The sequence below is a fragment of the Heterodontus francisci genome, chromosome 5 (assembly GCF_036365525.1).
Source record: "Heterodontus francisci isolate sHetFra1 chromosome 5, sHetFra1.hap1, whole genome shotgun sequence".
In the NCBI taxonomy this organism is placed as follows: Eukaryota; Metazoa; Chordata; class Chondrichthyes; order Heterodontiformes; family Heterodontidae; genus Heterodontus; species Heterodontus francisci.
Window position 1 is genome coordinate 159,104,405 of NC_090375.1, and position 16,134 is coordinate 159,120,538.

A 16,134-nucleotide genomic window follows, 5' to 3' on the forward strand; every position below is an offset into this window, starting at 1 on the left:
TGGTCATACTCCACAATCATGGTCTTGCACTCTATTCCCATGGTATTTTCTCATATGTACCTATCTTGTCTCTGTTTTAAAATTCTAATTCACTACTCTCGCCACAAGCCCACCCCCTGTTTCTCACCAAGATTCCTCCTTCATCTTCTGCACAGTGACAATTCATTCTTCTTACCTAAGTACATACATATTTGCCTTACAGGGAGTGCAATGAAGGTTCACTAGTCTAGTTCCTGGAATGAGGGGATTGTCCTATGAAAAGAGATTGAATACACTCGGCCCATATTTCCTGGAGTTTAGCAGGTGATCTAATTGAAACATATACAATTGTTAAGAGGCTTTACAGGGCAGATGCTGAGAAAAGGTTTCCCCTGCTTGGAGAATTGAAAACATGAGGTCACAGTCGCAGAAGAAGGAGTCAGCCATTTAGAAGTGAGTTGAGGGAAAATTTCTACACTCAAAGGGTTGTGAATCTTTTGAATTCTCTACCCGAGAGAGCTGTGGGGATGCTTAGTGGGTTGAGAATATTCAAGGCAGAGGTCAATAGATTTTTGGTCTCCCAGAGAATCAGGGATAAGGGGAGGGAGTGGGAAAGTGGAGTTGAGGTAGATTAGCCATGATCTTGTTGAATGATGGAGCAGGTTTGAAGGGCCAAATGGCCTACTCCACCAGCAAGCTCCTATTTCTTACGTTCTTATGATTTCAATTTCCATCTCAACTCACCTTGCTCTCTCCTGATTTCATTACCCTCTGTTAACCTCTCCCACCATATAAAATGTCATGCCCATATTCATGGCCACACCTTAGACCTTGCCATTTCACAAGCCTCTCTACTCCTCTCATCTTAATCACTGACACGGTAACCTCCAATCTCCCCCTTCTATCCCTCACTACCAACATCCACCTACCATGCTCCAACCCCACTTCCTTCAACATCAAATGGATAAAAAAAAAACTCAGCCAGTCACAACTGCAGATTTCAGCATATCTAATGTACAACTGATTTAGCCATCCATCATCAAATCTGGCTTACAATCAGGTCTCTCATCTGCCAGAAACACCTACTTCAGGATTTGGCTTTTTTTCACCAATACCAACTGTCTCATTAAACTACTGCACTCTTGCCTCCAACAAATGTGAGGAATTTGTAGACTTATTTGTAATTAAGATTAATGCCAACTGTTCAGTTGCATCTGCTGCATTCCACACCTTCACCTACCACACCCCTCACTCCATTGGAAACAATCAAGCCAAACCAGTCCTACTCCTGAACCCACAACTCACTCTAAAATATATTGCCCATCAGAAGGTGGCCTTCTTAAACAGCTGCCCATGTGGAAGTGATACTCCCACTATGTTGTTAGGTAGGGAGGTCCAGGGTTTTAACCCAACAGGAAAGAAGGAACATAGTTTTTTGTTAAAGTCAGGGTCGTGCATGACCTGGAGGTGGTGGCGTTCCTACGAACCTTCTGCCGTTATCCTTCTAAGTGGTAGAGGTTACAAGCTTGAAAGATACGGCTGACAAAGTTTTTTTTATTCTTTCATGGGATGTAGGGGATCGCTGGCAAGGCCAGCATTTGTTGCCCATCCCTAATTGCCCTGAACAACTAAATGGCTTACTAGGCCATTTCAGAAGGCAGTTAAGAGTCAACCACATTGCTGTGGGTCTGGAGTCCTGTGTAGGCCAGATCAGGTAAGGACGGCCAATTTCTTTCCCTAAAGGACATCAGTGAAACAAATGGGCTTTTACGACAATTGATGATAGTAAAAGAACCTGAGACTAGCTTTCAATTCCAGATTTTTATTAATTGAATTTAAATTCCACCAGCTGCTGTGGTCAGGTTTCAACCGGTGTCCCCAGGGCATTAGTCTGGGCATCTAGATTACTAGTGACATTACCACCACACCACCATCGGCCCTATTACTGCAATGCACGCTGTATATAGTATACACTGTAACCACAGTATCCTGATGGTGGAGGGAGCGAACGTTTACACCACAGAGCTGCCTTGTCCAGGCTAGCAACAAGCTACATTAAAACAAGGTATGAAATGGCACCCTATTTTAGTCCACATGTAAGGGTCACCAATTCCTTTCACTTGACTAGATGGAAAATTAAGCAATCAGGACTTTATTCCCAAATGACATTTGCATTTTCCATACTCGCTCCTTTGCATGCTTGGAGGTCTGGGCATTCCACAAGCTCTAGACTTCCCACAGGTTGATACTTTAGCCTTCTCTTGCTGAACAGGAACAAATTCTTGAAAGCCAACAGGATTGTAGGTGAGTCAGGTCCTAGCACTTGCTGTTGCTGATCAGTTATATTGCAGCCTAATTACCTGGTCTAATGGAAAGTGGTTTTCTTGAGGTACAACAACTTGCATTTATATACCACCTTTCATGCAGATCATCCCAAGGCACCTCAAAAAAGCATTTGCAAACAAAATTTGACACCAAGCCACATAAGGAGATATTAGGGCAGATAACCTTGGTGAAAGAGGTAGTTTGTAAGGAGCATATTAGAGGAAAGATATAGGGGTGGAGAGATTTAGGGAGGGAATTTCAGATCTTAGGGCCTTGGCAGCTGAAGGCATTGCCACCAATGGTGCATTGATTAAAATCAGGAATGCTCAAGAGTCCAGAATTGGAGCAGCGCAGATAGCAAAAGGTTGCAGGGCTGGAGGAGATTAGAGATAGGGAGGGCTGAAGCCATGGAAGGACTTGGAAACAAGGATGAAAATGTTAAATTTGAGGCATTGCTGAACCAGGAGCCAACAGAGGTCAACAAGCACAGGGGTTATTGGGGAATTGGTGCAAATTAGGACACAGGTAGCAGAGTTTTGGATAACCTCACGCTTAGAGGGTTGAACGTCAATGGCCAGACAGCAGTGTTTTGCAATAGTCTAAACAGATTGAACTGATAAACATCCCATTGCAAATGTAGTCTGTGTGCTGTGATTGCAACATGAGAACTGCATAGGAATTGCATTAATTTGAAAAGTACTATAAATTTTCAGCTTTTTAAAAAAAAAATTCCACTTTGTTTACTGGTTCTATTTATCAGTTTACAACAGAACTGGGTGAAGAAGTTGTATTGGGGCTGTCTTTCCCCTTCAACCCCCACTTCTTCCTCTTCTTGCTACTGTAGGAATTAACTCGAGTGCTCCACAGTACCTTTAGATTGGGTTCAGGATGAATTTCTTGGACTGAAGAATTATTAATCTCCATGCAGTGTTCATCTGACTCTTTCAAATGAAGCTTTGTTTAAAGGGGGCAGGGAGAGGTTGAAAGATTGCTTAATTCACACTGAAGCTTCCCCTAATGCAAAATTTATTGATTTTATTCTTTCACCTAAGCTCTTCTTTTCTTTAGATTCCATTATTTCGCTGATCTGTCCAGTAACTGTATCATTCTAGAAAAAGAATTAAAACTGCTATTGCTGCAGAGGGAGCTACTGCATTCAGGTTCTGGTTATCGCTTATTAGTATTCAGGAAACCATTCAAGCTCTTAAGATTAGGAGCAAACATTTCCAAACAGCAACAAAAGTAATTCATTACATGTGAAGCACTTTTGCAATTCCTAAGACACAATATATAAATGCAAGATTTTTCTTTGTAAACTTCCTACTGAAAAAGATACTACTTTTTGCAATAATCTATGACAAAAGCATAGGCACAGGGAGTGATTTTGTCAGACGACCTCTCACAGGAAAATTATTTTAATCAGGAAGATGCCAGGCTATGGCGAAAGAAAAATACAAGACCTATGGAGAGGAGGAGAACATTGGGATTAGATTTGGACATGAAGGCTCAAAGGCCTTCTGGGCTGTAAACTGTACTTCTATCAGTTTTATATCAAATGGAACAGCTATGCAAGAATCAGTATGACTGCACTTGAATCGACGTTTGGTGTCAAGTGCAAGACCTTATGGAGGTAGGCTCACATTGACTGTGGTAATAACTGTAACTGGTGCAAAGTCAACTTTCAAAAACCATTTAAGTGTCTAATGTTTGAAAAGAACCAATCCCTTTGGCTTTTCTGCATCAGTAATTTCTGAAGAGAACAGTGCAAGATTTGCATAGCTAAGGATACAGGTGTGGAGCTAAGCTTTCCCTGATTACATAATTTTGCAAGTAGGCGGTATAACTTCATATTGCTTGCTGGCACTGTTCTGAAAACATGAACTGGACTCAAACAGCACCTGAACTATAACTGTCATACAGAAGACCACTTACTGAAGTAAGTGTCTTCGGAGCATCTTGGTGTTAATACTTACTTGTACAAGACAAAGTTAAACTGATACCATATAAATGGTCATGGATAAGTTTCTTTGAAACTTAACACCCTCCAAGCGTAAAAACTGTGTGTAGATGATGCATTTCTGCATTAAATATTTTTTAAGTGACACCATAAAGCAAAATATGACATTAGAAATCTGAAATGAACAAAATTTGCTGGACAAACTCAAGCAGCATTTATGGAGAAAGAAACAAATGGTAACATTTCAGGTCAATAACTTTTCATCAGAACCCTCAACCTGTTGAGTGTTTCCAGCATTTCCTGTTTTAATTTTAACAGACACCTCATACATGAAGGAGATCTGCAAATAAAAGTCTTTACTTAAAAAATGCAACACAGATTTATGTCCTAGTATGGTAGATACTGATACTTTTGCAAGACTTTCTACTCTATTTTTGCTATCAAGTATATATTATGGGAAATTAAAGACATCCATTTTTGGCACCCGGTGTCAAAATTATGTTCCTTCAGTAATATGTCTGAACCCTAACTCGGTCCCACACTACATCAGTGACATCTCCCATACCAGTGTTCCTTACAATCTCAGATTGTTAATTTATAAAAAACTGGCAATGACATGAGCTTTGAGGGGAGATGAGTGACTGCCCTTGATATCAAGGCAACAATTGACCAAATGTCGCCTCAAGGGATCCTACTAAAATTGAAGTCAATGGAAATCAGGGAGAAAACTCTCCACAAAGGAAGATGGTTGTGGTTATTGGAGGCTAATCACCTCAGCCCCAGGATATCGCTGCAGGAGTTCCTCAGGGTAGTGCCCTGGGCCCAAACATTTTCAGCTGCTTCATCAATGACCTTACCTCCAACATAAGGTCAGAAGTAGGGAAGTTTGCTGATGACTGCAGTGTTCAATACTCCTCAGATAATGAATCAGCTCATGCCTGCATGCAGAAAGACCTGGACAACATTCAAGCTTGGGCTGATAAGTGGCAATAACATTTGCACCACAAGAGTTCCAGGCAATGACCATTTCCAACAAGAGAGAATCTAACCGCCTCCCCATGACATTCAATAGCATTACCATTGATTCCCCCAACATCTTAAGGGTTGCTATTGACCAGAAACTTAACTGGACCAGCCACATAAATACTATGGCACGAGCAAGCCAAAGGCTTAGTATTCTAGTGAGTAACTCACCCAAAGCCTGTCCACCATCTACAAGGCACAAGTCAGCAGTGTGATGGTATAGAGGGAAAAAATTGTGACCAATGCAGCTAAATAAATATACACATATAGACAAGATGAAAGTGTAGCCACATATTGTTACAAAATGGAGTATTTACCCAAGGCATTGTGGGACAAGTTAGTTAGCTTGCAGCCTTGAGCATGGTACTGCTTAGCACAGGCAATTAGTCTGACCAAGGAGGGCCCCCCATATCAGTGCACAAGAAAGCTGCTCTGTCTAATTGCGGACTATACAAAGCAACTAGGAATGCAGACCTGATAGAGGTAGAAGGATTCATTGGGAAGACTCAAGGATAGTTGATAAGGGGGTTTGGTAAACAAGCTGAGATGGTCAGGGGTGTACCATGAGCTACTCCCACAACCACATAATTCATAATTAATAATTTTGTTGGTAATGAATGTAATCAATAACTTATGATTGGATTGTGTCCAGCCGGGATGGGCTGAGTAACTGTATATCTGTTGTGGATTTTCCTTTGTTCAGTGGAGAAGCACATGGTAAGCTCAGAATCTTACTCCCACTGGTGTAAAATAAACCTATTGACGATTGGAACAGACCTGAGCAGTGAATGGTTCATTTTAGTCAATTTCACTCCAACAGATGGAATACTCTCCACTTGCCTGGATCAGTGCAGCTCCAACACTCAAGAAGCTCGACACCATCCAGGACAAAGCAGCCTGCTTGATTGGTACCCCATCCACCATCTTCAACATTCACTCCCTTCACCACTGGTGCAGTGGCAGCAGTGAGTAGCATTTCCAAGAAGCACTGCAGCAACTCACCAAGGCTCCTTCGAAAGTACCTTCCAAACCCGTGACCTCTACCATCTAGAAGGACAAAGACAGCAGAAGAATGGGACCACCGCCACCTGCAAGTTCCCCTCCAAATCACACCATCCTGACTCGGAATTACCTTTGCTGGGTCAAAAGCCTGGAACTCCCTCTAACAGCACTGTGGGTATACCTACACCTCATGGACTGCAGCAGTTCAAAGTGGCTCACCACCACCTTCTCAATGGGAATTTGGGATGGGCAATAAATGCTGGCCTTGCCACTGATGCTCACATCCCATGAATGAACATTAAAAAAAGAGCTATGGCATCATTCCACTGTCAACTCAACACATTAGAGCCCATACAGCTAGAGATTAATAGATCACTTCAATAAGCTTGGCTGGATTTACACACGGGAGAGGTAGATTGCTTAGTAACCCATTGCAATCTTTTCCTTATGTAAACTTTCCTGAACTTTAAAATTCCCCATCTCTCGAGCATAGGCTCAGAATTTGCTGGAGCAGGCCATCTGGTGAAGAGTGTGGAGATGGTGTTTGTTGTTCCCCTTCAGCTCCAATTAATTTTGTGCTGCATATTGCTGGAAGTGTGAGATAATAATATCATGGTGAGGCTAACAAGGCATTTGGGACTCTGATGAACAATGGGACCAAAAGTTTAATTAGTTAGAGCCTAGAGGGAAAGAATCAAAGTAAAACATGGAAAAGGAAATAGGGTGGAAAAAGTAAAAAAAGATGGGAATAAGAGGAAAAGGTTGGGTTGAAAGACAGAGAGACAAGGCAATATTTAGAAAATAATTTTTTTTTAAACTTCTGAACAAGTTGGAGGCGGCACAGTGGTTAGCACTGCAGCCTCACAGCTCCAGCGACCCAGGTTCAGTCCTGGGTCCTGCCTGTGCGGAGTTTGCAAATTCTCCCTGTGTCTGCGTGGGTTTCCGCCGGGTGCTCCGGTTTCCTCCCACAGCCAAAGACTTGCAGGTTGATAGGTGAATTGGCCATTGTAAATTGCCCGTGTAGGTAGGTGGTAGGAGAATGGTGGGGATGTGGTAGAGAATATGGGGTTAATGTAGGATTAGTATAAATGGGTGGTTGTTGGTCGGCACAGACTCGGTGGGCCGAAGGGCCTGTTTCAGTGCTGTATCTCTAAATAAAAAATAAATTAAAAATATTCTACCTGCAGGAGCGAGATTCCATTGTTTTAATAGTTCCCTTTCTGGGTCTCCAAGGTAGAGTGGCATTGAGGGCACATAAATCAGATCATTTAAAGGGTCCGTGCTTTGTGGCCTAACTACCAGGCCTAACGTTCTGCACTGTGTTTCATTTGTACTTATGTCCAGCCATTTCTTAAAACTCAAGGAGAGATCACCAGTGAGCCGTTTTTATGAGGCTAACAGCAAAGTGACGTGATTTGTGAAAATTTGCTACACATGTCTTCCTCGCCACAAATGCTGGATTTTAATTGCTTCTTTACAAAAAAAGGTGGCAAAATAACAAGTTAAAGGCTCCCATCAAATTCTGGTCCATTATGATTTGTACTGGGTTATGATTCCATAAACTACAATAGACCTCTATTACTTCACCAAAACAAGTCTTGCCTAGAAGTCTATGCAATGAGTGATGGCAGTTTATTCGATCACATAGGCATTGCAGTCTAGCATCATTTTGTCCTCACCCAACACCCTTCACACTTCCAGCAGGATTCAACAATCGGAAGCGAGAATCATAGCTGATAGTATCCCTTCCCAAGCCCAGGGACACTGTCACATATTATAACTATTATGATCAAGATCACCAAGACCAAAAATTATCATCCTCACTTGTAAAACTCAGTGCTAAGCTATTTACTGTACCACCTTTGGACACTGAAATCTTAATTCAGCCCAAAAAAACCAACCCTAAGTAACAACACTAACATTCCCAAAACTTTACCACCTTTTCAAGATGTGATATTAAACTGAGGAGTGGCAGTAACCATTACATTCACAAAATCTACTTCAAATAATAAAAGCAGTTTCATCAAAATACAGGTTGCACACAATGTAAAACTGAAACCAGAACATTAGTGAAAAAGAAAACACTTTATTTTCACTTTAAAAATAAATCAAGTTTTGTATACATTCAACCATGATTCACCTCTCGCTTGAGACAACGCACTCTTCGTTGCACATACAAAAAAAATGCAAATTTCCTGGAAATTGTCATAAAAATACACTTAAAAAAATTGTGTTGAAAATAGAAGTGAACATAAGAAAACAGCAGTACCAGCAACTCAAAAATTCACTTAGTTGAAAGTCAGAGGGTTCCATTCATACTTCAGGGCCTTCACCACCGGGAATAAGCTGGAAAGTTTAAAAAGTTATAAGTAACTTGAGTGACTATATTTCATCACCATTTATTATAAGGGATAAATTACAGGAATATACATTAACCCACAAACTCCTGATACAAAGTAGAGGCTGCATCACCAGTTTTACAGATGATTTTTATACATCTGACTGGCTTATGAGCTTGTATTTTACATAAGAAACTCCACACATTTTCGACTGAAATTTGCCTTTTAACCAGCAAAAACATCGATAGACATACAATTGTTATTGCTTTTGAAAAAGAGAGCAAACTAAACACGAATGAGATACCATGGATGAATAAAGAAACAAGGGAATTAATTGAGGGCAAGGGAAAAAAGGCTTATACTAAGTAAATGGACATAATGTGGAGAAAACAAAGATTTGGAGAAAAATCAAACAAGCAATCAGAAAGGCAAAGAGGAACTATGGAATTATATGATCAAGGAACATACTGTAAAATATTATACAGGCACATAAATAGATGAAAGTTGGATTTGGAATAGCGCCACTAAGGAATGGACAGAAAAAAACCACAGGTAGCGATAGAAAGAACAAAGAACAGTACAGCACAGGAATAGGCCATTCGGCCCTCCAAGCCTGCGCCGATCATGATCCCTGCCTAAACTAAAACCTTCTGCACTTCCGGGGACCGTATCCCTCTATTCCCATCCTATTCATGTATTTGTCAAGATGCCTCTTAAACGTACCTGCTTCCACCACCTCCCCCGGCAGCAAGTTCTATGCACTCACCACCCTCTGTGTAAAGAACTTGCCTCGCACATCCCCTCTAAACTTTGCCCCTCTCACCTTAAACCTATGTCCCCTAGTAACTGACTCTTCCACCCTGGGAAAAAGCTTCTGACTATCCACTCTGTCCATGCCGCTCATAACTTTGTAAACCTCTATCATGTCGCCCCTCCACCTCTGTCGTCTGTGAAAACAATCCGAGTTTATCCAACCTCTCCTCATAGCTAATGCCCTCCAGACCAGGCAACATCCTGGTAAACCTTTTCTGTACCCTCTCCAAAGCCTCCACGTCCTTTTGGTAGTATTAGAGAAATATTAAATAATTATCCAGCTTCAGCATTTACCAGGGCGACAAATCAGGTGGACATGACATCAGGAAGATGAGATTATAAAATGATATAACCACATTTAAAATGAAAAGGAGAAATATTAACTCAACTAATTAAATGAAAAGATAAAACCCCTGGTTGGACGGATGGCATAAATGCATTTTTAGAAGGATCTAGGGGAGGCAATATTATACTGTTTTAATAATTCATTAAAAAAAAGGTGCAGTGCCTGAGGATTGGAGGATAGCTAACATTATACATATGCTTAAGAAGGGGGATAGAACAAGTCCAGGGAGCTATAGACCAGTTCAGCTCATCATAAAAGATAATTGACTCCATAAAAAAAAATAGAAAAACATCTAGAAGCAAAAATAGATGGCATGGATTTCAAAAGGGAAAGTCTTTCTTGATCAACCTCATTGAATTATTTGATGAGGTATCAGATACAATAGACAAAGGTAATACAGTAGCTGCAATACATTGAGATTTTCAGAAGGCCTTCAATAATGTACCACATAACAGGTCAGAAAATGTGGAATCGGAGGCAAGCAGCAGAATGGATAACTGGCTGCAAGACAAAAAGCAGAGAGAGTAGGGGTAAAGGGTAGCTATTTAGCTATTCAGAGTGACAGAAGGTGGGAAGTGAGGTCCCAAAAGGATCAGTGCAGGGTCCACTGTTGATCACAATTTACATTAATGATTTATACTTTGGAATCAAAAACAATTCTAAATTTGCAGATGACAACTTTTTGAAGGGGGGGGGGGGGGGTGAGGGGAGGAGAACGGGGGAGAAGAACAGCCAGCACTGAGGAGGACTACAAACTACAACACAACACTGGCAAATGAATTTCAATGAACGTAAGTGTGAGGTATTACATTTTGATAAGAAAAATAAGGTTGTCTCCTATCACTTGGAAAGTAAGAATCTAAATGGAGTAGAGGAGCAGAAGAATCTGGGAGTACAAATACAGAAATCACTAGAAGTAGGGATGCAGGTTGATAAGGCCATTAAAAAAACACAAGCACCGGGGTTTATCTCTAGAGGAATAGAATTGAAAAGTAGAGCGGTTATGGCAAACATATCGAACCTAGGCTAGACCTCACGGAGTACTGTACCATATTATAAAAAATAGAGGCACAAAGAGAGTGTCCAAGAAAAAACTACAAAGACGATACCAAAACCGTGAGGATAGACCCATCAAGAAAAAGAACAGACTGTCTATTTTCTCTTGAAAAGAGAAAAGGCTGACGAGTGACCTAATAGCAGTCTTCAAAATTATAGACGATTTTGATAGAGTAAAACACAATGAGCGTGTTTCCACTTGTGGGAAGAGCAAACTAGATGGCATCAATATAAGATTAACACCAAGAAATTAAATGGAGAATATAGAGGAAACTACTTTACCCAGAGTGGTGAGAATGTGGAACTCACTACCATGGGAATTAGTTAAGGTGCATAGCATATATGTAATTAAGGGGAAGCTAAACAAGCTTATAAGGGGGAAGGGAATAGAGTGTTATGCTGATAAGAGTTAGATGAGAAAAGATGAGAGCAGGCACGAGTGGAGTAGAAATGCCAATGTGGACTGATTCGGCCAAATGGCACGTTTCTGTACTGTACATACTATGTAATTCTAGATCTTCAGATAATAGTTCAGTGATATTAACACACCAAGCTGATTAAGATGAAAATCAAGTGGAATGATTTACTAATGTAAGTATATACTCAACTGAAAACAAAATGATCCCTGAAAATTTGCCAAATTGCAACTTCAATCTGACTTCATATTTTACACATTATTCAACAGTAAAATGGCAATGCAAGCTAGGGAGTTGGAAGAACAGCTTATTTCTGTTGCGTTTCCTACATGCCTCTGCTCAAAAATCATAAAGAGCTTGGAAAATCCAGGCCAAATTTTCTTGCACTGCAATTGTATTACCATTTACCTGGATTCCACTACTTACCATTGTTATGTTGTTCCCATTCAATAAAATTTGATCCAGTTTTGTGATTCTTCTGCCTTCTGGTGTGATTTCACTGTAGAGGAGAGAATGAGAAACACTAACTAAACATGTTAACTATGACCCAGAGTACTCTACACTACAGTAAGAGACAGAGGGCAGATTAGAGTGAAAGGATACAAGCCTCTACTAGTGTTGAGTACATTAAGGGAATTGATGGTCTGTTTGTGTCAATACTGGTATAATTAAATTGACATACAGAGTAGGGTAGCCACGAAACAGTACAAGTTCTAAAAACTCATTTAAAATGGGAACTGAGGCCATTGCCAAAACACATTCAGTGTTTGCTGTATATCTAAATTAATTGTTTGACCAATTTACTGAAAAGGTAAAAAGAACTGAAATCAAATAAAATTTGGTCAGCTACTAAAGCTCTGAAGGACAGATTTCCGGATATCTCTGATAAAGACTATCCAGAGAATAAGACTTTCAAAAGATGAATAAATTCAATGAATTAAGATTCTAAATCGGTAGATAATTAAAGGACAAACATTCAACAGTCCTTGATTTCTGTTCTTTCTGCTATTGGACCTTAACCTACAAATATTGTCGTTCAGATTTTGACTTAATTTTGATCAGTTTAACGTTGCACTTTTCAATATCCACTAGGATCTAAAGACTGTTAGCTAGGCTTACAGATGAGCTACTAAAACGCCATAAAACACAAGAATGTATTAAAAAAAAAACTTACAATTCTGTAACATCTTCAAGCACCATATCCAAGGAATACAGTTAAGAAATGTACTGTAAGTAGAAGTCAGTATATTACCCTTAGATACCCAGCAGATCCTAGGAATTCAGGTAACAATAGTTTTCAGATCATATACTATGATGGTGAAACAAGCACAACTCTTTCAAGAAAGCTACTGAGATGTTAAGAATGCTTTGCTCATGTAGCCAGAGGAATGAGTGCCATATCTCCTGATGCCTCAGAATACAATAAGCTGAACTGGGGAGTGCGATGGAACACTCACTACACATCCAAGTTAAGTTTCTAATCTCTGCTACATTTGTTTTATGTTCACCTGTTTATTGGCTCCTCGATTTTTTTTTTCTAAAAAGTCTATTCATGCGGATAGGGTCCTCACATCCTGCCAATGAGCAGATGGGGCGGCGCAGTGGTTAGCACTGCAGCCTCACAGCTCCAGCGACCCGGGTTCAATTCTGGGTACTGCCTGTGTGGAGTTTGCAAGTTCTCCCTGTGTCTGCGTGGGTTTTCTCCGGGTGCTCCAGTTTCCTCCCACATGCCAAAAGACTTGCAGGTTGATAGGTAAATTGGCCATTATAAATTGCCCCTAGTATAGGTAGGTGGTAGGGAAATATAGGGACAGGTGGGGATGTGGTAGGAATATGGGATTAGTGTAGGATTAGTATAAATGGGTGGTTGATGGTCGGCACAGACTCGGTGGGCCGAAGGGCCTGTTTCAGTGCTGTATCTCTAACTAACTATATCAAATGTCCCTACTCTCGGTTTCCAAATATCCTAACCAATTCCTGAACCAAGCCAATAAGTTGCCTCCAATTCCATGTGTTCAATTTTGTTATCAGTCTACTATGTGGAACCTTGTTGAATTCCTTCTGGATGTCCATTTAAATAACATCCAAAAAATTCTTCATTAATTCTTCAAAAAATTAATTAAGTTTGTTACTCATGAGTCATTACAAATCCATGCTGGCTCTCTACAATCAGCTCTTTTTTTTTTCCAAATGCTCACACTCGATCCCTAACAGATTTAGTAACTTTGTCACAACTAATGTTAAATAGGTCTATAATTTCTTAGTTCTTCTCTCCTACCCTTCTTAAATAATGGAGAAACTTTGGATGATTAGCAGCCAGATAAAAAATTAATTATACATTGAATTATACCTTTTGAAAAGGATAACTCAAATGCCTGACAGTTTTAAGAGGTAGAGATGACGATTAAATGCCTGACCTGCCATAGCACATAAATGTTGCACCAAGACAAATTGGCTTAAAATATAAAATACAAGATTTCAAGATGTACAGGTAACTAGATACCCCATGGTTTTGTTTATTTGAGGGGACTCTCAGAATCTGTGCAGATCTGGAAGAGATAGGTAGAGGTTAGGTCGAGTCATTTTCTCATTCCTTGCTAATATTTAACCAATATCGGTATGCGACTTAGCAAAATTACAAATACTGATAATTCAGAAATCCTCAGCATGATTCTCAGCTGAATGATTAAATGTGAATAGATCGACAAATCCCAAATCATCCATCAAGCAGGAAATTCTGACAAAAAAAATTGCCAAGAAGGATACTGACAAAATCATCAAAACCCAGCAAAGTTCCTACAATCTCTTTGTCATTTTTCATGACAATATGAATACGCGAACCAATGCATTTGTCCACCAGCTCTAGAAGACAACAACAAAAAATTAGCTTGCAGAAAGTCAAACAAAAGGGAACTAAAATATAGCACAAATCACTGCATGTTAACCACCAGAGCACAAGCTCTGCTCACCTATTTACGCAGCCCAGAGACGGACGTTCCATTCAAATGGATTGAAGGGGTCCCTCCCTCACACCCTTCCCATTGCTCACGTCACTCCCACACACCCCTCCTCTCTCAATCCCCTCACTCTTTCCACCCACTCCCTGATTGCTCAAACCCTTCCCCCAACCCCACCGCTCCCTCCCTTCCCAAACACCCCACTCCCTCCCCCCTTTAACCCCCCCACACTCCATCCCCCTTTCCCTCTCTAAAAACACCCTCCCAGTTAGCTCCCTCCCCACACAAACACACTCCCTCCATGTCCCCCACTCCCACCCGGTCGCCCCCCCTCCTGTTCCCCCCCACCCCCCTCCACGCGTGCATCTCCCCTTTCCACCACCATGCGCGGCCCCTCCCCCTCCCACACTCCGCCCCAACCCCCGTGGGCAAAACGCACTCCCCTTCCCCACCACGCGCATGCACTCCCCTCCCCCCGACTCACGCGCTCTCCACTCCCACGGGCACTCACTTCCCCACCCAACCCCCCCAAAGCCACCCGGCACGGGCACTCCCCCTCCCTTCAACATATCCCCCACCGCTCCCTCTCGCCCCACCTCTCCCTCCCCCCCACCTATAACTCCCACCCAACCCTCCCCCCTCACTCTCTCCCCACCCATCCCTCCCCCCCCCACTCTCTCGCCACCCATCCCTCCCATCCATCCGCACCCCTCCCCTCCCCACCTCCCCCTCCCCCCAACTCTCCCGCTCCCCACCTCCCCGTCCCTCTCCCCCTCCCCCCCACCCCCACCTCTCTCCCCCCCCCACTCCGCACCTCTCTCTCCCACCTCCACTCCGCACCTCTCTCCCCCCCCCCACTCCACTCCGCACCTCTCCCCCCCCCCCCACTCCCCACCCCACTCCGCACCTCTCTCCCCCCCACTCCACCCCCACACCGCACCTCTCTCCCCCCCCCCACTCCCCCCCCCACCCCACCTCTCTTCCCCCAACCCACTCCCCACCTCTCTTCCCCCACTCCACCTCCCACTCCCCCCCCAATTCCCCACCTCTCCCACCCCCCCACTCCCACCCCCCCACTATCCACCTCTCCCACCCCCCACTCCCCACCTCTCCCACCCCCCCACTCTCCACCTCTCCCACCCCCCCACTCCCCACCTCTCCCTCTCCCCCCCCCCACTCTCTCTCTCCCTCTCCCCCCCACTCTCTCTCTCCCTCTCCCCCCCCCACTCTCTCTCTCCCTCTCCCCCCCACCCCCACTCTCTCTCCCTCTTCCCCCCCCCCCCACTCTCTCTCTCCCTCTCCCTCTCCCCCCCCCCACTCTCCCTCTCCCTCTCCCCCCCCACTCTCCCTCTCCCTCTCCCCCCCCACTCTCCCTCTCCCTCTCCCCCCCACTCCCTCTCCCTCTCCCCCCCCCACTCTCTCTCCCTCTCCCTCCCCCACTCTCTCTCCCTCTCCCTCCCTCTCCCCCCCCCCACTCTCTCTCTCTCTCTCTCTCTCCCTCCCTCTCCCCCCCCACTCTCTCTCTCTCTCTCCCCTCTCCCTCTCCCCCTCTCCCTCTCCCCCCCCCCCACTCTCTCTCTCCCCCCCCACTCTCTCTCTCTCTCCCTCCTCTCCCCCCCCACACTCTCTCTCTCTCTCTCTCTCTCTCTCCCTCCCTCTCCCCCCCCCACACTCTCTCTCTCCCTCTTCCCCCCCCCACTCTCTCTCTCCCTCTTCCCCCCCCCACTCTCTCTCTCTCTCTCCCTCCTTCCCCCCCCCCACTCTCTCTCTCCCTCTCTCTCCCTCCTTCCCCCCCCCCCCACACTCTCTCTCTCTCTCTCTCCCTCTCCCCCCCCCTCTCCCTCTCCCCCCCCCTCCCCCTCCCCCTCTCCCCCCCCCCCTCCCCCTCTCCCCCCCCCCCCTCTCCCTCTCTTCCCCCCCA

At 43.5% G+C, this 16,134-nt stretch overlaps 1 protein-coding gene across 2 annotated transcripts in view; it reads right to left on the reverse strand.

Annotated features, from left to right (window-relative positions):
- Window positions 1-8,352: 8,352 nt before the first annotated feature.
- lsm5 (LSM5 homolog, U6 small nuclear RNA and mRNA degradation associated) overlaps window positions 8,353-16,134 on the reverse strand; it is a 34,137-nt gene continuing 26,355 nt past the window's right edge. For both annotated transcript variants that reach the window (XM_068030971.1, XM_068030972.1), the window contains exons 2-5: window positions 14,023-14,118; window positions 12,431-12,458; window positions 11,683-11,755; window positions 8,353-8,632 (exon numbers count right to left, since the gene is read on the reverse strand). In XM_068030971.1, coding sequence (XP_067887072.1) covers window positions 8,600-8,632; window positions 11,683-11,755; window positions 12,431-12,458; window positions 14,023-14,118 — 230 coding nt within the window. In that variant the 3' untranslated portion in view covers window positions 8,353-8,599. The remainder of the gene's footprint in view (window positions 8,633-11,682; window positions 11,756-12,430; window positions 12,459-14,022; window positions 14,119-16,134) is intronic.